At 24.4% G+C, this 26,396-nt stretch overlaps 1 protein-coding gene across 1 annotated transcript; it reads left to right on the top strand.

Moving 5' to 3' along the window:
• Positions 1–468: 468 nt before the first annotated feature.
• Positions 469–26,022, top strand: LOC112689878 (larval cuticle protein A3A-like). The gene is made up of 4 exons (XM_025563750.1): positions 469–613; positions 7,708–7,788; positions 16,201–16,507; positions 25,785–26,022. The coding sequence occupies exons 1-4, from the start codon at positions 593–595 to the stop codon at positions 25,928–25,930; spliced, it is 555 nt and encodes a 184-aa protein (XP_025419535.1). The 5' UTR covers positions 469–592; the 3' UTR covers positions 25,931–26,022.
• Positions 26,023–26,396: the final 374 nt, after the last annotated feature.

The following is a 26,396-nucleotide window of genomic DNA, read 5'->3' as shown; positions in this document are numbered from 1 at the left end:
CTGAACGTTTGTATTTGGTACTTACAAAACTCTGTTTCACACAAACGTGCATCTGCGTTTATGTTTTGACACCGTTAAATACACATATTTACCTGTGCGCTCGCAGAGCCAGAGCCTACATACTATATCAACCTATTAATGATTTCCACATATCCTCGGAAACCAAAAAAAAAAAACACACACACATACACATATACGTATAAAATAATTTAAATAATAATGACTGTGGATGTTATTACGTCAACTCGTGTGAAGCTATCTGAAATAAACCTATACTAGTCAAATTCACATGGGTCAACCTTGATAGTCGTCGTCCCATTGTTCACCATGGGATCAAAACATTATGTTATTCGATTTTTAAGAGGTTTTTTGACATCACATACTTGTATGTTAAATAACACAGCAACAACTGTCCAAGCATGTATAAATACAACTTGTAAATGACAGGATACCGTGTATGTTCGCTTGTGTTCTGTAGTACACACGTCGCACTCGAATATGGACACATAGCCGCAGAACGTCCGTTTTCATTTCACCTCGTGCACGTGTACGCGTGTGTTTTGATATTTAATTTAGAACTTCGTTAAACAAAATGACCATCTCCATATTACAAGTACGTATCGAAAAACCCAAAACATCAAATTAAAATACATTATGTGGTTACACTATATCATGTTGTCATAATATAATATTACGAACATTGTAAAGTCGTTGGTTGTTTGCTCGATATAATTTTGCTTATGTGTGTATTATTTCTACACTAATATTTTTGACAACACTTTTACTAAATTGCAAAAAAAATTTTTTATCTTTGAACATCAACTATAATATTCTCATCCACTCTTTGTCATTTACAAATATAATTAGGGTAAACTATCAACTCAATTACTTTAATAAAAGCTCAAAATCTTCTAGTCAAATCATGTTCAATATTAATTTATTGTATTAAACAACAAATATTTACCGCATTCATATACATTCGATTATAAACCTTTATTTCGTTCAATTTTTTTGTATAACTTTTTTCATACATTTACAATACATATAATATATGTATATATATAAAGATACAGATAATTTGATTGATCATGGAGATCGTTTAACAAGATAAACAGGAGTGTTAGCTGCTAACATTTTATAAGATAATTAAATTAAAAATTAATAATTATCAAATGCAAGGCAAAAAGTATCGATTTCGTTTTATTTTAATCATCTACGTTGAAGTTTATAATTCAGTTCAACTTTATTTAATACATATTAGTGATGGGCATATCCGGATTTCATAGATTATCCGAACTATCCGGATTATTCAATTCAATTTTAGTCTCCAATTACTAATTTTTATATTTACACATATTTAATTATATTGTATTGTAGTATAAATTCAACTTATCTTTAGAAAATCTTATTCAATAACCAATCAAAGTTTATGCAGTTAAGATAAGGTAAATGGGTATTCAGTCATGATATTACTGTAAGTCATAGAGGTATAAAGTAAACTCAACAATGTAATAAATTGTAATTTTGGTAACTAATAATACATTATAAAAACTGTTGAAATCATGATAAGTAAATTAAAATTCATAAAATATAATATTAATTTGTTATTACAATAAAATAAAATAATTTATTTTACTTGAAACTAAAAACAATTATAAATTATATAAAAAGTAAATTCATAAATCCGGATAATTCAGATATTTTTTTTTTTTTTTTTTATTTATTTATTATAATTAAATGTTTCAGCATATTGCATGCTATTACAAGTTTGTAGATTACAGTTTAAAAGTTTAGATTACGGTTTATACAAATAGAATATGGAATGGGATTGTAGATAATTTTAATGAGGTTTGTTGATAAAAGATTTAATATTGGAAATAATGACTGCTATGGGAATATTGTTGTTAATTTGCTTAAAATTACAGTTATCAGAGAAATTAATGGATTAAATAATATTTTGAGTTCGTTCAAGATGTTTGACGTTGAATTTGAATTTGAATTTGTAGTACTGGATATTGGTTGGGCGGCTGTTACATTGGCATATGATGGACCGGACGGGGGAGCATGCGATGCATGACGACGTGAGGTGACTTGTCGTTTAGAAATTTCTGTCTTTTTTGGTTTGTTGAATTTGTCAGTTTTTTGTAAATTATACAACCTTTGTATGAAGCTGTGTGTGCACCAGAGCATAGTGCACATTTAGCCGGAAGGCTACTATCTTTGGTGCACATATCTGTTAAGTGATTTTCGCCGCATTTAACGCATCTAGGCTGCTGACTACAGTAGTTGCGCGTATGGCCGTAAGCTTGGCATGTGTAGCATTGAGGCGGGTTTTTTCGTTTGGTATGTGGTTTTTCAATCAATACTGCGGAGTGAAGAAGTTTTGTAATCTTGAAGATTTCTTTATTGTTTTCTTTAAGAGCCAGTTCTACATGGAATATTGGTAAAGGACGATGGTTCTTTTTGATATTAACCACGCGCGTGGCCGAGTGTCCAAGTTCAGCCAGGGCGTTTGTAATATCAGTTGTGATAGTGGAGTGATGCAGATTTCTGATTACTGCTTTGTATTGACGTTTGCAGTGCGGCTATGTTGTAGGTTATGCGATTGTTGGGGCGGATTATAATAAATGATGGTGTAGACTTAAATGAAATATCGTTAGTGCCTGTGAGTGATATTATTTTCTTACTGAATATTGAGAAGTTGGTGACGTTCTTAATGTAGATCGCCGGTATTCGGGTAGGCATAGGTGTGGTTTTAGTTTTATTTAGTTGCTCACAGATTACTATGTTTTCGTTTGGTTTAAATACCTCATTTTCAATTTCGTCGTCAGAGACCTTGGCCAATGCCGCGTATCGATTTGGTGATGTATATTGTTTGATTTTCTTTTCTTCTTGTGGTGATGGGCTAGAAGGCGAGGACAAATGCCATTTTGATTTTTGGGTTTATGGTGGTTGAGGCGGCGCCATGTTTGGTGGACTCGGAGTAATTACGGAGACCGATAACGGAGCGGACGTGCGCGCGAACGTGTGTTCATGTCGAACGTTATCGCCAGACTAATTCAGATATTCTGATTTCAAGTCCATCCCAAGTACATATATTAAATAAATGCACACATATGCTGAACTTGCCATACATTTTGAGGGGAAGGTTTGAATCCCTCTACAAAAATCACTGAGTTAAACTTACTATTATCTTACAATATAATTTTATAACTTTTTTCAGTTATTGAGTACTATACTCAGATATTCTACTCGTTTAAAAATATTACATACATAATAATAAAATATACAATCATTTAAAAAAAATAAAAATTTAAAAAATACTAATACATATGTTAAATAAATGCACACGTATGCTGAACTTATCATACATTTTGAGGGGGAAGGTTCGAACCTCTCTATGTAAACCACTGAGTTAAAGTACATCATCAACACTTTAAAATATGTATTTTAAACTTCATCAATCTTCTACTTAAAAAACTTACGTTTATAAATATTCACGTAAATTTTTAACTAGGTTAAATAAATAGTGATGTCGTGTCCTATATAAAATAAGTTATTTAGTATTTACCATTTTTTATTTTTTTCATTTGGTATAAATAATAAAATCATGTCTATATTTTTTCATTCGAAGAATTCTACAGGTTTGCTGAATAAAACACATATACGTACGTATTTAAGACATAATTTAACTTTCAGAATTAGATTTTATTCCACTTATTATAAGAGTACGCTCCCCAGGGTGGTACCATTCATAATATATATAATACACCAAATTCTCATATTATTTTTAACTCTTTAATTTATTTACATACTTGAGTCCTTAATTAAAAAAAAATAAAATAAAGATTGTTTAATTTTGTTCTAAATAATAATTTTGTATTAGTATTTAATTATGTGCACTTATGACATTGTAATTCAAAAAGAATAATTTTGTAACTTACTTGTCTATAAAATATTTTATAACTATAATAGTTCATGCCAATTTTGTATAACAAATAAAAATTAAGAACATTTCTGTAAAAATATTGATTATAATTAGGCTGGTATTTAGGGAGGGGCATGGATAGGAATATGCCCGAGGGCGTTAAGTCTCAGGGGCCGCAAAATATTTTAGCTAAATTAATTTTAAAAATTATGTAGGTACTTAATGAAAAAAAAAGAAATTTTTTTATTATGTTATAATTAGTAAATTCAAAAAAAATTGTATTTTTATTATACTATAATTTGTTAGTAAAAAAAAAAAAAAAAAGGAAATTGTATGTTTTATTATGCTATAATTTGTTTAATTTGTTGATTAAAAAAAGTATTAAACGATTTTCATTTATAAGTTATATTTTAATATTAAAGAATCTCGATTATAGACGAAATAATAAGTGTTATATTATTATTATTAATATTTTGGGGGGGAGGCATAAATTATATGCATGGGGGCGCCAAATTTTTAAATACGGGCCTGATTATTATGGATTATCAAAAAATAATAAAAAAACGTATCCACGGTTCTAAATATTTTAACTTAAAACTGCATAATTAACTTATGATTAAAAATTAACTCTAATAAATTGTCAATGAGGTCAAAAAAATTGTATTTATAAATAAATTTACTTCTTAACATTTAAAAAAAAAAACTCAAAACTATTTCTATATACAAAAAAATTACCTAACAAATAGTTTATATATAAAAATGATTAAATAAATAATAAAAATTAAAAAAAAAAATAAAAAACAACTCGTACAATTTCTAAACAGATTATAATGAATAATAATATTATCCATCATTTGTATTGTTGAATATTCTACATGGTATACATTCATATAAATTCACTATTATTCGTAAAGCACTCTATACAGTTTTCACCGTAACTTTTGATTATCAATTTGAAAACCTTTTCTTGTATCATCTTATAGATAATGCCAAACAAAGATTTCTTATTCAACGTTAAAAGTAATGAAAATTATCAACTCACAAAAAAAAAAAAAAAAGAAATGGATGAAGCAAATGATGTAAAAATGTTGTGATTGAAAATTGAAGAGAAAAAATTAGGTCAAAAGTTCAAATAGAAATTTATAGGTATGAATAAAATAAAAAAATATAAAATAAATAAAAATGAATGAAAAACAAAAATTTAAGTATTTAAATACATAATAATCTATTTTATTGTCCTACATAATTTTTAAAGACATTCATTTAAAGTAATATACTAAATCTATTGTTCAAACTATAATAGTATTGATACGGTTCATTAGAATATTTTGAACCATATCAATGCTTTCGTAAAATATATTGAAAAAAATGTACTAAAAACGTTTTTGCTATCACAAAATGTCAACATTTACCCAATGTAAAAAAATATTATATATTTCTTTTAAACATTGTCCCTTTCCCAGTAAATGACCTTCTATTAATTCAGAACTAGAATGAATCAGAACTATTGAACTCAAAATAAATTCTGTTTTTATAACCTTGTCCACTATAAGTTAATCCGATTTCTAAATAATTTTCGTTCTTATGATATCCTTGAAAAATTAAACACAAATAAACAAAATATTATAAAAGAGCATGTTGCAAAAATACATACATATATATAATTCATATAAATATTATATATTATAAATAGTATAGATATTGATCACAAAAGGATTCTTAACATTGATTTATATAATGTACATTACATTGTATTTTGATTATTAACTAAACTGTAATTAGTATGCTAGTTAAATATAGTTATATTATGAATTACGAATGTCGAAATATTTCGTCGTTGATATTTAGATGTAATGCCAAGTCCCATAAGAAAATTATTTAAAAGTTGAAACACAATATATACATATACTTACATCCGACCTTGTTTACTTGTAAACGTATATTCAATTAATTATTCAATGAAATTACAAAAACCCACACTTTTATATTAACGTCTTACTTTTATTTTACAAAGTTGAAAAATATCACTCATAGAGTTACGTAAGAAAATGTTGGTTATTCAAAGATGTTTTTAAGTGTAAACATTGTAATTAGTAAGTCTATTTAAAATTAAGATCCAAACAGTAAGCATTGTTACATACAATTCCCGTAATTATAAAAGTTTTAATAATAATTTGTTTGTATTATTTTTTTAGTGTTTTCATATAGAAGATTATTTTTAACTAATGTTGTTTATGTTGATTTATATGATATTAAAACTCTGTCATCCCTAAATAAATTTTTGTTGAAAATTCCACAAAATACACCAATAATATTTGTAGTAATTTATTTTTACGTTTAATTTTAATACATTAATGAATCCATTATTATATACGTCTAATTTTTCTCTTTATACATAAGAACATTTTATTACATAAAATAATATATAAAATTAAATTGTATCAAAATATATATTATGTACTCGTATAGTGGTAGAACCTACAAAGGTGTTTACGTAAATAATAATAATAACTTGGAATTGTTTTTAAGTAAATAAAATTTAATTATTAGATTTTCATTCTGAGAAAAATTGTTAAGTATTTACAGACATACTTATATTTTTCTGTATATTTTAATAATGGTATAGTTTATACTATAAAAACTAATATTCATACAATGTACGATATTGAATCTTGGCAGTTTGATATCATAAACATTTAATAATTTATAATATTACGTATTTATTATAATAATTAAATTAATACATTAGGTGTAACTATTTCTAAAATTATTTGATAGTTTACGACTTCTAAAATATTTTTAAGTACAAATGAGTTATTTAATGCAAACAACAAATTATTATAACCAATAATGAAAATATATATAATGCAACCATGCATTGTATTATAATTTCAATAAATAAATAATAAAAGTTGTGAAATTTCTTCAATCTTTATTTTAATTCAAAGCAAACAGGGGAAAGCACTAATTTTTTAATAGCGTGTACTATTTTAAATACTACATCCTAGTATTGTAAAAATGCTCTAAGAATACTATAACTTTAATAGATTTATCAATCGATTTGAAAAAAAACTAACTGTCAAATAGATAACCGTAGATCGTAGTAACTTTTAAGATAATCATTGAATGGTAATAAAGTATTGATTGATTTTATAAATTTAAAGAAATTCCATTGAGTGGTTTAACCAACTCCCAAAAATTTAGAGCCTTTCAATTCTTTTATATTAGTTCCTAATAAAAAATGACAAAGTAGTAGGTTAAAAAATATTTAAATAGTCAATAGTCAGTATGTATTATAGATAGGTTTGTAGACAATATGTAAACACAAATTTTAAACAGTATTTTAAACATTTTTTTTTTTAACTATTTGTGAGTGAGGTTAATTAAAATCTTATTAAAAATGTATGAAATATGCTCTTTGCGCCTAGATTTATTCCTTAAAATCCCATATTTTATGTACGTTTCTGTATTGTTGTTAGCCTATTTTGTAATCTAAGTATATTAAAAATGAATAACAATTATAATAGCTTATAAACAATGTAATATTAAGTGTTTACGTAAAGTCAAATATTTTAGTATTCTTTGAGTAATAAGGCTTAGAATTTAAATTATTGAAATATAATGCTATTATGTAATTGTTTAGAAAATAATAATAAAAGCGCATCATGATGTAAACAGTGCACATAGTACTTTTTAAACATTTATCAAATTTAGCAATCATATAGTAAGCATTTTATAGTACGACAACCAAAATAATAAAAAAATTATACATTTTTCAGGTAATACCATGTTTACTACTATTAGTAAATATATCGTTGTCAAGGCCAAGATATCCAGGTCAATCAGATATTGATTATTACGTAAGAACACCGAATTATATATTAGCTTATTGTAAGGAAGTATAGTATATATAGTAGGAATATTAGCCATAATATACTTAACTACAAGTTATGCATATTTTAACGTGCAAACCTAAAAATAAAATTTAACGAATAAGACAATTGTGGCATCTATAGAAGTCACCATAGGAAATGTTTGTATGCCCAAAATTATATTTTAAAATTTAAATTATATATAATTGTAGCATTCATGGTAGTCACATAACTATTGATATAAAAACCGTAGTAAAATACATGTTTTTCAGTTACAATTATCAATATCAGAAGTATATAATTACGGGAACCTTTTGCTTAAAAATTTATAATATTACTTAGTTATAGCCATATTAATAACTATTATTTAAAAATATTACTGTCAAATAAAACTTGTATACATGTCACTGATTGTTAAAAGTTATTATGATTTTAATTTATTTGTTATTTTCATAAAACCTACTTTAAATGTTGTTCTCTGTTAAGTTTAAGTAGTTTAACTATTTGAGTATACAGTTACAGTTAAATTCCTTATACGATTTTACGTTGAATATTTCTGAATAATATTTTATTTATTTGTATTAAAAAAAATGTATAAAAAAGAATAAAATTATCGAAGAAAAATTTTTATTTTTAAATTACTAATTATTTTAAATAAAATAATATTATTCTACCATATATCATTAAAATCATTACGTTCTGTAGTTTAAATTGTTATTTAATATATTAGCTGAATAACCCGACTCCACTTGTATGTTGAATAAATTAATCGTATATACGAGCACATTGTATTTATACATTGTTTTTTATTATAATTAAACTATTTAAAGCATATCCATATAATATACATCATTTTTATAATTTATGATATCTACAAATTATTTTATAGTTATAAATGTAATTTGTATAATTTAACTTGAATTATTTTATATTGATTTATTATATTCTTAAATGACTCAAGACAAATTTTTTGGTATACCACATGTATACATTTTTCATATGAAATGCAGTTATTTTCCGAATCTACTTCACAATATGCTAAAAACTTACCTTATGCTTTATTTTTTTGTCATTGCTAAACAAACTTTTATTAAAAACTGAACTCTTCTGAAGTGAACTGAAAATTTTTTTGGGATAAAATGGAATTTTCAATAATATCAAACTTTAAAAGAAATATCTGTTTTGATGATCAGATAGTTATGAGTTTTTTTAATTATAATATTTTACTTATTCATAATTCGATTGAAAATTAAAACTAACCAAAAACACAGATAATATTCTTTCCTTAAGATTTGATAAGAAATTAGTTTCCTCTAATATTAAAGCTAACCTCACCACATTTAAACAATAGAACGCAAATTTACAATGTTGAATGTTTGGAGATACACATACGGGTGTGACGTTTTTCTTTTAAACAACATTATTTCCATTTTCTTAGACATCAATAGAATTGGAACTAATAGTTGACTCAAAGGATTATTTTGAACTACTTTTTGAAAAAAAAAAAAATGTTAAATTATTTAAATTCCACGCTAAAAAAAAACCGTAATATTAAAATAAAATACATCTCTCTTCCATCCCTACTATTTTGCAAAAATCAATAAAAATAGCACAACCATAACTTATAGGGAGTTATTGGAATTCAATTTTGTAAGAAAATTTTTTGAAATTACTCTCTGAAAATCCGCCACCTTTTAATACAATACATCCTCTCTCATCCACTCTCAGACGAAAAAATGAAAAATCGAGTGATTACCCTTAGGAAACTGTTTAGTACACTTCTGTGGAAAAAATTGAAAAAATGTTCAATATTTTCGTTAGAAAATTGGAACTTAAAAAAGGTCTGTTATATATATATTAATGATGAGTCGAACAATGATTTTTTAAATCGTACCGAACTTGAACTGAACTTTAAATTATTTTTTCGAACTCAAAATAAACTGAACCTTCATATTTTCTACCGAACCGAACCGAACCAAACCTATTATGATTTTAAGTCGAACTCGAACTCGAACTCATTAATTTTTATCGTGTACATTGTACCTACCTACAAATTAAATCAACCATAATTATTAATTACTATTGTATTTTAAGTTTTCGTATTACCTATTCTACATTTTACCTTTTAAGTCTAAGTAATTGTATTATTTACAAAACATTTAAATTTTAAATAATTTTTTATTATTATTATTATTATTTTTCCAAACCATTATTGTGCTCTCTCGTGTTGTTTTTTAGCTTATAAAAAATTAATTGAGTATTGAGTATTGAGTGTAATATGACAATACAATCAGTACATTTTAATAATATATAAAAAAATAGTAATAATAACTATAATTCACAAATATAGAATGATAAGTAGAATTTATAATGTATGGCGTAAGTTGTAAACATGTTTTTATTAACATCACAGTTGCGGTATCAGAATATTACCATGGATTTACCCAAAATAGATTTTAACCTCTATAATAAATATGATAAAAACAAAAATAGCTAATTCATGAATGTAGATACACTGCCTCTAATGGCGATAAACAACTTATTAATGTTCTGGTCGGCGGAGGGTAAATGTTTAACATACGACTGGAAAAATAACATTATTATTGTAATAATAGCATTATTATAATAAATAATGCATAACGTGCCCTTTACAGATCATCACTATCGCCAATAGTCTAATTATTTCTAAAATAATCATTATCAATTTTTATTTTTCAAAAATAACTTTTTAAAAATTGTACAAATATTTGGTTTTCGAACTATCGTGTCCAGTAAGTCTGATTCGACAAATATTTTCAAGTTCGATTTTCGAACAGTAAAAAATATTTGATAGTTCGGTTCAATTTTTTTCATACAGAGTTCCAATTTCGAACCGAACAGCTTGACCCATCAATAATATGTAAATATATTTATAACGATAAAAAATAAGGTTAAAATTTAAAAAAAAAAAAATATATGAGCTTAATCAATGATTTTGCGATTTTGGTAACATTTTTTTATTTTTATTTATACTAATTTGTGTTATATTTTATACTAAGTTGAGTTTTCAATATTATTCATTGTTATTTTATTTACAATTAAAATTTAATTAAACTCATTATTGATAGATATTTCTACGCTTCTTATTAGGTATGGAAAAATCACTTGATAATTTTAAGTCATGTGTAGTTATTTACTGTTTGGAAGTATTTATTTCACCACTCTCTGCAAGGCTAGATTTATATGTTACATTGGTATTCCCTTAAATAAAAAATATATAAAAAGTATTATAATGATAATAACATGTTTAATGAATGATATTTTCATAAATTCTTGCCCATTCATAGTAGTTTTACAAGTGGTCCTCTATTTATCCCGCAGTTTAGATAATTTTCAAACCATTATATTACCGTCTACCGTATCATAGTACAGTTTCGTTATTTCTTTTATATTTTGCCAAGAATAGTAAGATTCTATTATTATAGACATCTAAGAATTTATAGAAAAAAAGTTTTCAAAACGTAAACTTTGATTACATACCGACAAAATATACTACTCGTTTATTCAACTCTCTTTCATGTTTATCATTAGTTACCTACATATATCCTCTACTTCAGTAAACATCGTAAAATTTATAACTCCTGTTCTATTTAGTTCTAGATTAAATTCCATTTGGAATTTATTAAATGATAACATAACTATGTGCTATGGCAGTATGTACGTTTTGATGGTTAAGGTATATAGAGTAAAATTAATTTCAGATTTGTTCGTTTTCAGATTGTTGGATATTAGTTATTATTTTATTTTTATTTTGCTTAAAACAAAACAAAAATAAAATTGTTACTCAAATCTATAATACAACATAATATGCGTTTAATTTACCATAAAATATAACATATAAATTATTGTAACACAGAAAACAAATTAGAATTTTAATTAAAAATTTCTTAAAAATCAAAAGTAGCAAATTTGTGATTTTGATTATTGTGATTTTTTTATTTTAACTAACATTGATTTACATTAAAATTAAAGTACACTTCAATAGTGTTAACATAATGAGAATAGTTTCTAGAATTTTTAAAAGCTAAGTCAAATTATTTAAGCTCGTAAATTTTATAAAACATAAATTGAGACGTTTGAATTCATATTATACTAATAAAATTTTAAACATTATGCTATTATAACTTTATTCTTGTAATCAATTGAATATTTACAAAGGAAATTCTTCAATCTTCTTTTTGATATTGTTATTTTCATAAATGCTTTAGAAATTTAAAATGTAATCTAATCTCCAGCAGCTACTTCAAAATTACTATACATATATTTTTTTTTTTTTTTTTATGAAGTTCAAGACAATTTATTTTTACTAATATATTTATTATTCAAATTTAATTTAATTAAAAAAAAAATAAATAATAATAATGAAATACAAATTCAAGTTTTAAATGAATGTCACAACAAAATATCTCTTGAAACTTACTATTATCTTACAATATAATTTTGTACACACATAATAATAAAACATACAATCACTTAAAAAAATAAAAATTAAAAAAATACTCTAATTATACAAGTAATAGAAATAACTTCAATAGAATATTATTTTGCATGTAAAAAAATATCGTGAATTATGAAACCCTATATATTATTAAAATTTAAAAAAAAATGATTTATTTTATTTTATTTTATTTGCCTACAGTTTGAGCTAAAAAAAATATTTATAATGAATTATTTAATTAATAAACAAGTATCAAATTTTTAAAGAAAAAGAAAAAGTAAAATCAGTTTAATATGACACGAATTAAGTAAAATACATTTTTTTTTTTTTTTTTTTTTTTAGGGCCGTTTTTCTGAAAACGAATATATATTATTATTTAAAATAAAAACTCTACCTTCAATACTGTGGTTTTTCATACCTTTTTCATAAAAAGTTACAAACAATTTGCAAAATTACACATTTAAGTACCATATGTGATGTATTCCCGACTCTTTAAGATTGAACTACATGAAAATATAATCATACCAAAAAAAAAAGGATTTAACAAATAACGGCACAGCACAGTTGATAGACAAAAGACTAATATCTTCATCGTTCCATCTGAACAATTGATTGCCATTAAATTTCTTAGCATTAAACATTTCTGTCATTAGCATTATTATCTTCGATTTAATACGCATTTATAACATTGCGTAGAAAATACTCGAATAATATGTTCTACGGCGTAAAAAATACAATAGCACTATTATACAACCAAAGAAAAACTTGCTTCGATCCAAGTTATCAAACTGAAACTTATGAACAGTTGATTTTCGTTCGTTTTTATACCATAAATTACACGTAAAGTCATGATTATAAAAATATTAAAAATACCAAATTCAGATTCTTTAATTTAATATACTAAATGCCTATGGTTGATTAATATAAGTTTAAATTTCATGAATTTCACATTTGTTTTGGTCGTTTTTGATAATAATAACCATATTAGTTTAAATTTAATCAGTGTATAATATAGTGTATAAATATATACTGTATATATTTAATTAATTTTATTCAATTTTTATGCTAAATATACGTTTTTTTTTTTTTGAGGAGGAGGGAATCACTCTTAAACAGCCAAATATTAATTCAATGATTTTATTATCATATGTAACTGATCTATTTTTAAAAACTCAACTTATATTCAGTTAATAAACATGTCATAATGATATTATGTAAAAGAAATTGTATTATATTTTTTTGTTATTGTATCAAAGTTATAAAAAATATTAAATACAAAACATTTTGTAGCTGCACGATAAAACATATTATGTACTCTTTTCTCAGATATATTTATTCATTATCATTTTTATATTTTTCAAGATTATAATATTTGTACTTAACATTATATTTATCACAATAAATCTACAAAAATCGTTGTTATTTGCCCATGATGAAAGTTCAATAAACTATAAGGTTCAGTATATAATTTCTTGAACTAAGAGGTTACGATGTATTTAGAAATCAATAAAACTTTTAAATGATTGGCAATTATAATTTTAATTTGTTATTTAAATTAAACTATATCTTTACTAACTTTATATAAAAAATGCTGAATTTTAATATTTATACCTATAATATTACATTAGTATTCAAATTGTAAGTTTTAAAATAATAACTTTAATAAATTTTTATATAATCGCTTTGCTGTAATGTGCGAACAAAGGCAAATTAAAAAAAAAAAAAAAAATAATAACAAATTAAATTAAAAATTAATAAATGGTTAATACTCGTAAATGAATATAAAAATAAACGAATAGTTTATAAATACAAGTATAAATAAATAAATAAATAAATAAATAAATAAATAAATAAATAAAAGCTTAGTATGGAATATTAATATAATTGTAAAGTACAACTGGTTTTGAATTAAAAATGCATTATCAGGTATGTACGTACAAATTTAATAAAATTGCAACTGTTGATGAATTATTACTTCGAAATTTGTCGTAGGTACATAACAAATATAATAATACACCAAGGTAAGCTTTTATTTAATTATTTCTCTATATAAACTATTTTTTTTTTATTTATTTACATATTAATTTACAAATATTAATCATTTATTAATTTTTAATTTTAATTACATTTTTTTTTTTAAAAAAAAACTTGAGACTCGAATATTAATGTAATATTTTAAAGGTGTAAATATTTAAATTAAACATTTTTGTATAAAGTTAATGACGATCAAATAATATTAACATATCAAGATTATATTCATGAACCATTTAAGAATATTTTAATAATTAAGACCTTACGTGTTATCTTATTTTATCAAATCAAACGAAAATCAATTGCCGATAAGTTTCAGTATGACAATTTAGGTTGAAGCTGATTTGTTTATACGGTAATACAATAATGTATTTTTAGTAATTTACTATAGTTTTTCAATAATCAATTGGTTATTTTTCAATTAATTTTTTTTATTGAACCAGAGATTTTATTATTAGATTTGGAGATGAAACATTCCCTTATATAACTACTCTACGTATACATTCAATTTTATTGTAAAACGTTATCTTAGAAATCGCACTTAAATGGATACGATTGACTTTCCATTACAAGCGTAAAATTTTATCAAGTCCGCAGTTTATATAAAAAAAAGTATATTTCCTTTCAATAGACGGCTTGTCAGTCATGAGACGGAGAAAATTAAAATATATTACGAATTTAATAGAGAGAAATATTGATGATATAGAAATGTAATAAATCTTATATTATTATATAATGATATGATATTATTTTACATTTTTTAATTTAAATACTCCTAATTTATGCAAGAAGTATACCTACCAAATAGTATGAATATTATGATACTATGAGAATCATTTATTGTTTGTGATTTAATTAAATTTTAACATAGAATAAAAGGGTCTTCACATTTTACATTTAGAATCATATCAAATATAATTTTTAGTGTGTTTATCCAAGGCTTAGTTTTCTGTATATCAGAAAAAATAATTTTTATTTACGTATTTCTTAAGGTTGGTTTTTTGTCGGAATTAATTTTTATAAATCAATTATTTTGCTTGATTTGTATATACTTCATGGAAATAATAAAACGAGTTTAAGAAGCTTGTTTTATTAATCTGTTATCTAGTTATAATTAAATATATATAAATATTTATGCATAATTATATATATATATATATATATATATATATACATTTTTCGATGTATATACCTATATGTAAGAAAAAAATAATAATCCAATCTATTTCCGTATTAGTCAGATATTTTAGCATTTGTGATGTATTTTAAAAATTTTCCAAAAACCTAAAAATAAGTCTTCCAAGAAAATAAGAACATTTTAAATAACCCGTTTAAGAATAAAAATAAAATGGTATTTATGCAATTTTATTATTGAAAACAAAATCTAAATTATATGATACTAAGAGTACAGAAGTTAAAAATATTATGTCTTAAAATTAATGTTCTTTAAATAGAGTCCATTAATCCTTATATATATTCTTGAAATCCAACGTTGACATATTGTACGAATTTATCCAACAATTTCATTATCCAAATATTCTGCTGGTGCTGTAATCATCGGATCACCAATTAAGGCCGTTACAATTTAATACGAAAAAATTATGGAAAAGATAATAGACAACCCTAGTTTTGTTGGTAACTTTTTAATACCGAACGAGGCACATATTCATGTATGCGTACAAAGTATGGATATTATCTTACAGACATTCATTTCAAGACATGATATTTTTATTTTTGGACTCTCAATAGCATATAATATTATGCAGATTTAGTATTCAATAGCAAAATGTATGTAAATGTATTTATTTTTTCTTGGGCGAGAAGTATTTCAAATTTTCCATTTTTCTCGAACACTTTGTATTTAACGTGTTCGAAATTTTGTCGTTTAACAGGTACCGGTCAGTTACATGTACAAGTATGGCGTGCACGACCCGTCTACGGGTGATATTAAACATCAATCGGAAGAGCGGACCGGCGATGTGGTCAGAGGGCAGTACAGTCTTGTGGAACCCGACGGCACTGTACGCACAGTAGACTACACGGCCGATCCGGTGCATGGCTTCAATGCGGTGGTCAGCAAGTCTGATATCCCAGTACACGGATCCAAAAAAACTCGGAACGTCATCCGGACAATTCCTGTGGTCGTCCATCCTAGCACAGCTAGAGACGATGACCCGCTATCGGCCAGAGGACCGATAAGTGAGTTCAATATAACAGTTGTTAAACCGATATTTTCGATCGGTAAAAACGCAGAAGTGGTTTTGTGGTCGAAAATACCAATCATACTCAATCAATATGATAAAATATATTAGCTTTATGATGATTTTAAATCCGTTTAAATGAAATGGAAATTCCAGGACCGTTATAAGTAAATAATATGGTTGTGAGAAGATTTTGATATTCAGTTTCAGAAGTCTTTACCTCTTTCTCAGTACTGACACAATTTTAATGTGTGGGATATTCTTTAAGTCGTAATGTCAAATTTACTTGTACCGATATTGTCTCATTGAATTTTATCCTCCAGTTGAGCTCAATTTGATATAAGGTTTGAGTGGGATTGAATATAATTAGTAGCTACATTTTTGTCAAGGTTCGAAACTAGGATTGTCATATCCTCGGCATAAGTTGTAAGTATAGTGTTGTTGGTTGATGAAATATCCGAAGTATAGACGTTATAAAGTATAAGCGATAAATCGTTTTCCTGAGGGACACAAAATTAGTAGTACGTACAGAGATTTTATATGAAGGATTTTTTAATAAGATAATAAGGTGCAGGTAGAAAAGGTTTAAACCTTAATAATAAGTCATCGTGCCACACTCAGTCAAACGCTTGAGAGATATCAAGGAAGACTCCTGGATAGAAATGTTTTTTCTCAAAAAAAGTAGATATGTGATTAGTTATTCTGTGTTCTTGGTAGATGGTATTACGTTTGGTTGGATTGAGATATTGGCAGTATATTATTTTTGTGGATTATGGCTGTACTGTACTTGTATTTTAGTAGTAGTTTATCGAATAAATTACCAAACGTAAAAGTAGTAGGCTGATTGGTCGGTATGATGTAACTAATTACTTGGGTTTGTCTAGTTGTGAAATCATAACGATGATTGAGTATTTCCCCGTTGAAAGAAAATGTGATAGTCTCAACATGGCATTGAATATATAAATTAACACAAGTATTGATTTTTTTGTAAGATGTTGAACTATTTTATTAGATATTAAATAGTGCCTTGGAAACTTTTTTAGATGAAACTCGTTACGAGTAATTTTTTGAGTATTTTACATAGAGTAATTAGGTTTAGGTTTAGCTTGTAGCGATATTAGTAGCGAAGCATACAGAAATCAATGAGCTACGTCTATATGGTCATTATTTGGTAAGCTGGATGGATGAGAAGTAAAAGTTCCGAATAAAAAGTTTCCAAAGAGATGTCTTTTTCCGTGTTGGATGTCAATAGTTCTCTTTTTGGGCATACTAGTGGAGGGATAATATCACGTTGGTTTATTAATTCCACTTGGTGGTACGCCAGATTGCGCCATCAGATGGAGTTAGGGATTCTAGACGAGATTCAAATTTTGAAAATCTGTGTTTGAACAGTTCAGTTTTGAGCGTATTTTATAGCTGGTCAAATAGAATTTTGTCAATTGGGTATCTTGAATTTTTTCAGGTAGCTCTAGGTAGCTTTAGCTCTACATTAGGCTTATATTAGCTTAGTTATACGGATAGGAAAAGCATTATTTCTTTTGTTTTGAAGAATTTAAAGTTACTAGAAATGTGGATGCATTTATAGAATTTTGATTGAAATATTTGTATGAATTATTTATGTTTTGAAATTCTATGTAAAGAATTGAATACCTGATTAATATAAATACATCTGCGTGCATAGTTCCGGAAAAATTATCCGCACGAATTATTTCAATCCCATGTATTTTAAAATGAGTATTTATAAGTATTTATATTGATAAGTTTCGGTGATAAGTGTTAAATCAAAGTTTTTGTTATGTAAAAAGTGATTTATATTCATTTAAATAAATATTGAAGATAGTTTTATTTTCCCAGTGGATAGGACGTCTTCGTTTATTATCTCGGTTTGATTATACTGCCAACTTGAGACAAAGTAGTGTAACAATTTTCAGTTACAAATTTTGAATTTCGTTGCTTTATAGTGCTTTTGGATTTATGAGATTTTCCTGCTGTAGAATGTTTTGAGCGCTTGTGTTTTTTATGAGCAATTATTTCAACACAATCTTAATTAGAGACACCACCATCAAATATATTTTTAATGTTTTGTGGTACATTGCAAAATAATTCAGTAAAATGGGATTTTTGTATAGTATTTTGAATAATTTTATTAATATGAATGGTTCGAATAGTTATTATACTTGAGACAGTAGTGCGATTTATTATTTAAATTGGTGTTATTGATGGACGCTTATCAGACATGACGGTAACAAATGTTGGTAGTGTATTATTACGTGACATAATGATATTACTCGGAGTAAATATTGCCGGATTAATTACAATTTAAGTAAATCATAACTGGAGATCTTTAGACACCCAAAAGTTTCGAAATTCGATGAATAATTCGAATCAGTCATTTTTTTTTCTTGAACATGATGTGAATTAAATAAAATCAAAGTTACTGACATAAATATAATAATAAAATAGCCATAATACATATATATGATATGAGTATATGCATAAACAGTGACACATATCGATAGCGTTTGTGGTACCTTGATTTAGAAGAGAAAAGAATAGTAAAAATGCAAAAAAAAATAAATTTTAATTCGATGTGATTATATAGCTTTATTTCAGACCAATTAAAATATAAAATAAAAAAGTACAATTTAGAATATAGTTATGATACTTAACTATAAAATATGTTTATTTCATAGGTAATCATATTGATGTACCGTTAATTTTCATAACAATGTATTTTATATGTTCCGAGAATTCAACTAAATTTAAAAAAATTAACTATTTTATAAAATGCATATAAATATTATTACGAATAAAAAGTAACATATTTGTATAAGGTGAGGGGATTTCTTTTTGACGTAATTAAATATGAAATAATTAAAATATTTTGTACCAAATGATGTTCAGAAACATTTAACATAAATATCATATTATTATACATTTTATCTGGGCACATTAATGAATAATAAGTTTCATGAATATTTTCATTGAATAATATTAAAAATAGGTCATTATATTCATCATATTGCACTATTCCTTATAATTTATAAGAACCTTAAGTTATAAATATTTTAAAGTTCTAAATTAAAGATAAAATTTAATACATTTATATTGATTTTTATTTGTTTAATCTTTGTTAATTGTGAAGAGTGATACTTTGCAACAGATAAAGCTTTTGGAGATATCATAGAAAAAACTAACCATCACAATAATAATCATTTTATGAATTATATTTTAATCGATAAAGAGTGAAATAATTTACTTTACACTTTACAAGGGGGTATCTTGTAAATAGTGTGAAACATAAATAGTTTACCAGCGTATAACTTAAGTTAGCATAATAATGTTGTATAACAATAGTTATTACATAAGTCGGGGGTATAAGCAAGATGGATTTTAGAAGTTTACTTTAAGACTTTATTGTGATTATTTTGCCCCTAAAAAAATTCTGTTTAGTTAATAAAATAATTTTATTTCATAAGTAAAATATAAAAACCATAGCAATTTCTATACTGCAGTAGTATAAAATATGGTTAAATAAGTTTGGAACTAAGCCCGTATTAACATTACCATTGTACGTACCTTTATATGCAAACTTTTGAAAACCATTCTTGTCTCTCACCTTAACTTAATCCTGGCTATGCCACTGATTCAACTTAATTTTATAACTATAATTTTAAATAACTTCTCAAATACCAAATTTAAGAATTAAAAATATATTGGATACCTTTCATGAAAAAGTTCATAGTTTCAATTAATTTTTTATTGAAAAAACGAAGCATACTAAAATACATTTAAAAAATGTCTATAGATTAAAGGATCAAAGGGACGGTTAATCTATATTATCATATTATGATTTCAAAACCTTATTGTATTCCAAATACTGAGAATGAGTGTAGAATAATTATTTTTGCAATTATTATTGTGTTATAATTTTCTCGAAAACCAATTAAAAACTTACAAATTATTTTTATTTTCTTTAAAAATATAACGTTTCTATATAATAAATATAAAGTCTTTGAGTCACTTTAACTTTAAAAAAAAAATACTATTTAATCATTTATCTTTGAATCCATTATACTTTTCATGTTATTAAGATTTGAATTTGATTTTATAAAGTATATAAAAATCAATAAAATATGATACCTAGCAATTACTTAAGTTATACATCTTAGGAAATAAAACTTGCGTGTACTCGTATACAGAATTTCATCATGTTATATAACATATATTATACACACGAAGTCACAGTAAAATTAAATCATACAGGTCTCTAGAGACGATTATTTTTTTTATATTAATATATTTCTTAATAATAGGTATGTAAGTTAATTTTTTATTAAAATTATTACAATCTTTTCAAAACTGTCAGCAAATTATTAAATTAAAACTATTATTTTCATTATTATATAAATAAATTTCACTTATTTTATTATTTTTACTATAAAATTATTAATTTTAGTTGAGCCGTTTGATTTCCAAGAGACGTGTATATTTACGTGAGCAATATTTTTATAATTATTTACCTTAAACAAACATTAAAACAGGGTTCATGATAAAACTATTTAAAAATCATTTATTTTTAATTTTTCTAATTTAATACATTTATAAATAACAGATTTAAAATTTTTATTTAATTAAAATCATACCTTAAAGACCTCAAATTAAATTGCTTTATTTAAATTTTATATTTTATCAAAATAAATTGATAATTAAACAAATGAAATTTGATTTAAGCATTTTTAATAAAATAATAAAAAATAAAATATACATTAAAAATTATTAAATATTTAATACTCATAAATTAATATATAGATAAATATTTAGTTTATATAATAATAAATAATTTAACCAGGTTAAGCTTTTATTTGTTTATTAAATTTATTGTTTTATATATAAACTATTTGTTTATTTATTTATATATTAAAAATCTCTTTTTAATATTTGGTACCTCGGATAAATTATAATACCGCCATAATGTAAAAGATAAATTTGCATTGTTTTTAATCTCTCAAAAAATAATAATAATACAAATATTTTTTCGTCTTTGGACAAAATTTACTTTCTAGATCTTTGCTACTCATAATTTATAACAACAATTGTATAAAATAGTTCTAATATATTCATCCATTTTCGATTTTGATTTGAATATGAAAAAAAAAATCATTAATACTAATCAAATGTTTAATGAAATCAACAAAACAGCTTAAAGAAATTCCTATTTTATAGGTATAAATTAAAAAAAAAAGAAAAACGTTTTATATACTAGACGATAATATTTAAAGTATTTATCGTTACGTGTTACATTTTTATTAATATTGTATTGTAGTTAATGGTTTTTTAATGTGTTCCGACATTCCCATACGTACTTTTTATATGGATTCAAAGGGTATAAATTAGATACATAAATTCATATAGTAATAAAATCGTTCGATACTTAAGCTTTGGAAATATTGAATATTGCTATTTATTTAATAAGGAACAAAAGTTGACATTATTTCGATAAAGTGAAATTGTACCTCATAATGAAATAAATAAATGAGTGTCTTATTCACCGATTTGAATTTGAAGATTGTTTCTTATTTATGAATTTATTTATGTATCAATAATATTAATGTCAATAAAAATAATCTAATTATAACAATATCTACCAACAATTGGGTAATGCAAATCATGTAACTCGAAAGAATGGTCGTTGAAATGTTACTAAAAAACTAATAATGTATACAAAAAAAAAATATCAATAAAGCTTTGCAGATTTAGATGATTTCAACAAATGATTAATTTCTGCTATCCCAAAACTACTAGTAAAATATATTCCACCACGGGCATTCAAGTATAATTTAGGTTACGACACTGATTGATATGCACATTTTTTAATTAACTTAAAAATGTACGGGCCCACCCATGCCTATCATATTAGGTTTGTTATAAATATACATATTTATAGCAACATTATGGTTAGCCACCATTTAAGTACAGTAATTGAATGTCCATGATGTGTTCTAATACCACATTAAACTTGCCTATTCAATTTATACGCACGAGTACTAATTTCATGTTTTTTATACCACCATTACGACCACTGCACTATTGTATACAGTTATATATATATATATATATAATATTTTGGTGTCCTCAAAAATACAGGAACTCGTAACTTCAGAAATAAATTTAGATTTTATTAGCAGATAGTTTGCCAATTTTTTTACTTCTTAGCACTATCGAATTCCTATTCATAAAAAAGTAAATTAAAACCAAACAATTATATTAATCAACCATGAGTGAAATATTTGCATTTTATTAGATCTATTATTAAATAAGGGAAGAAATGTAATAAGACAAATGAAGAAAAACACGATATTTAATTGGTCTAAGACATTTTAGTTCCACCGTTTGAGTGCCAATCGAGTATAACACAGATATTTTTGACACCGAAAATTTAAAAAAAATTGTATATTTGACAAATTTTTATTAAACATTCTATGTATGTATAGAATATAAATTCATCAAGTAATAAAATTATTTCTTTGGGTAATTCATCAGCAAGTAAATAAGTTTAGAAAAACTAAATAATAGATAAGAAAAATATATGTTGACAGTTTTAGTATAGTTTTGTCTCATTATTTTTAGATACAAAGATCCCTACCTATGATAAGCTATGTTAAATAATTTCTTTTATATAACCTTGAATTGATGCTGAATTCGTCCTTGTTGCTATGTCAAGATATTCAAATGCCACAAGTGATATTATCATGATTATTGAACCAAAAAAAAGCGCTATGATAAAATTTATTTTTATTTTTTATAATTCATTGTTTATATTTTAAATATACAGGGTATCCTATACACTCCTACTCGTATATTTGTCAAATGCACAATTTTTTAAATTTTACGATAAAACGGTGGTGCCAAAACTTCCGTGACCGATATTTAATAGTGTTAATTTTTTTTAATTTTTACATAAAATTTTAATTCAAATTAAAAATGTATTTGCTATTTTATACTTCTAATCATTTTTAAAATAATATAAGTAATAATACGAGTATGTAATAAGTATATGTATAATATAACTGAAACAAAAAATTAACTCCAGTTAAACCGACATCAATATGATTATTGTTAAACAAAACATTTTTATTTTAAAAAGTTTGAATTATTTCTAATGTAATCCCTTTGATGACAGAAAATACACTTTTAAATTGAAAAGAACACTTTTAAATTTCAGCCAATTGCTTACTACACTTCAAATCTAACTTAATTCTTTAATTACATTATTTATCAATTTTAAACGTACAACTAAACGCTCTTGTATTATCTTAACGTAGGTTACTAATAAAGTAAACTTTTTTCAATTTATCGTTCTATTAGTGAAGTATTAGAAACTTATTAAGAACTTATAATTTTAATGATGATTATGTAAGAAAAATACCTAATATAAAAATAAGTTTCATAACATTTTTATTATTATATTTAACGTAACCAAAGAAAAACTAAAAAGAGGTCGGTTATTATAAATTAGTATACCGGATATTCGTGCTATAATGTTACATTATATAAATACCTTTTTTAATTTTTATTCTATTTTGGAATAAATTCTAATAATCTGCTATTGTCGTGGTATGGAGTTTAATTAATTAAAACGTGAAACTAATAAATTTAACCTATTATCGTTATTACAATGCCGTGAAATGGTTTCAAATTAAATGTAACCGAAAGCAAGACGTTAACTCATAAGTAATTGCCTATATTCAACGCCGTCATAATTGTTCCTTAGTAATAGATTTTCAAAATATTAATTAACATAAGGTATTCACAAGTTTCCAGGAAAATAAACAAAATATATACAACAGAAATCAAAGAATTATATCGCACCCATAGAATACAAACGGCATAACTCAGAAATAGTAATTACTGGGAAAATGCAATCAAAGATTTTAAGAATTTTCAAAACCGTCCGACAATATAATTTTTAGTGATATTTTGATTTTTTTTTTTTTAATTAGTTGTCATGAATCATTGTTTTCTGTTTTCATATAAGTTCAATAAATTCCCTAATGGTCAATACCACAAAAATATAAATCATCTTTAATAATAAACAATCTTATGGAGAACAACAAATATATTCTATATTTTTATCACATTCTACTTTGAATTAAACTTAAAATAAGATAGAAAAAAAATGATGATCGCAAATAATGGATATTTATCCGACGGTTTCAGCAAAAGTACTAACTTAAAATCAAAAAATTTTGAATTATGCCGTTTGTATTCTAGGGTAAGATATAATATCATATAAAATACGTCGTGTTTTAATTCGATGATTAATCATTTCTTTTAAATGCGTACAACCAATACAACACAGTAAAAAAAATCAGACTCACTAATTTTCAAGCTCTTTAATTTAACAATCCTGAGATATTTGAAAATTTAAATTTATCAGTTTGTCGGAGTTGATACCATAATAGACGTACAATTTTAATCAAAACAATCAAAGTAGTTATTCTGAAGTATTATACAACATACCTAATAAAATAATTGTAGTTGCAAAATACTAATTTCCAAAGTAAAAATGCATACATTTTTCACATTACAATTGTAAGTAGAATCGATTTTGTATTTATAAATGCTATTTGAAATTAAAACGATGTTAAAATATAAAATTAAATTCGAAACTATAAGTTCATCAAATATCTCCATTTGTGTTACTTATTATAGGTACATATGTAAACTATTAAATTGTAGCATAAATAATTAATTCGTTTGTTTATTTTATCATGTAGGTACCTAATGAAAAATAATATGTTTATAGATGCTAGTTTTATTTTTTATTAATTTTACTTAGAACAGTACTGGATATTTGATCTGTTAGAACAACTGACATTTTTTATCAGTTGCTTGATAAATTTGATTATTTATATATTAGGAGCATAGATTAATTATTTACTTATAAGTTGTAGGTTATCCATACAGGAAACAGTAAGCATGGCCTTATCGTCAAATTGTCGAGAGACAATTATAGCTAACTATTGTACCACATCATATCGCTCATCACGTTAATGTAATGTTAACTAGATTTTGACAACCGGAATAAATTATAACGATTCTATAACCACCTGTTGTGCTAAATTTATCGAACGCTCGATTTTTTACCTTTATGATATACGACGGGGTGTTATTGAAGTATAAATAAAAATAATTAAAGTATTACGCAATAAAATTAATTAAAATCCATCGCTCGAGGAATATTTAAAAAATAAATATTCTTTTTGTTTTAGCTTTCCCGAAAAATGAGCAAGAAGAGATTAAAATTACCGCACCAGTATATGAAGAGTATTATGAAACCAATGTCATAAGTCCTTACGATGTAGATGAAAATTATGAACAACATTCAAATTATTTTAACGATTACTCCAATTATTAAAACTCAATCGCTTGGATGAAATTAGCGGTAAATGCTCATGTTTTTGAAATGTAAGAAAAATTATTTATTAATATTATTATAAAAATTGTATAAATCCTAAATTATGTATATATATATATATATATATATATATATCACTTAGCCATCGTTAATATATATATTGTTCTACATATATATTTATAGTATAAAATGTCAATTGATTTTAATATTATGCTTGAATGAAAATTAGTATATTAGTATAATATAATAGTATATCACAATATATATAGTAAAATAAACATTTTCATAAAAATAATACTTTTAAGAAAACAAAAATTTAAATTAAAGATTAAGAAAATAAGAAATTATAATTATTTTAAAAAGCAAAAATGATTTAAAAATTTATTATGTATAATACATACATCAATTAATTGAAAATTCAGTCACTATAACTCATGATATAGAGCAAATATACGAATGGAATATT

The sequence above is a fragment of the Sipha flava genome, unplaced genomic scaffold (assembly GCF_003268045.1).
Source record: "Sipha flava isolate LNK unplaced genomic scaffold, YSA_version1 47_pilon_pilon, whole genome shotgun sequence".
Taxonomy (NCBI): domain Eukaryota; kingdom Metazoa; phylum Arthropoda; class Insecta; order Hemiptera; family Aphididae; genus Sipha; species Sipha flava.
The sequence above is the reverse complement of the archived record's forward strand: the minus strand, read 5'-3'. Positions and strand labels throughout refer to the sequence as shown.

Coding starts and splice junctions, on each gene's coding strand:
- LOC112689878 (XM_025563750.1), top strand. CDS start 593: ATGACCATCTCCATATTACAA. Junction 614..7,707: donor TGACCATCTCCATATTACAA/GTACGTATCGAA, acceptor TACATTTTTCAG/GTAATACCATGTTTACTACT. Junction 7,789..16,200: donor AATCAGATATTGATTATTAC/GTAAGAACACCG, acceptor GTCGTTTAACAG/GTACCGGTCAGTTACATGTA.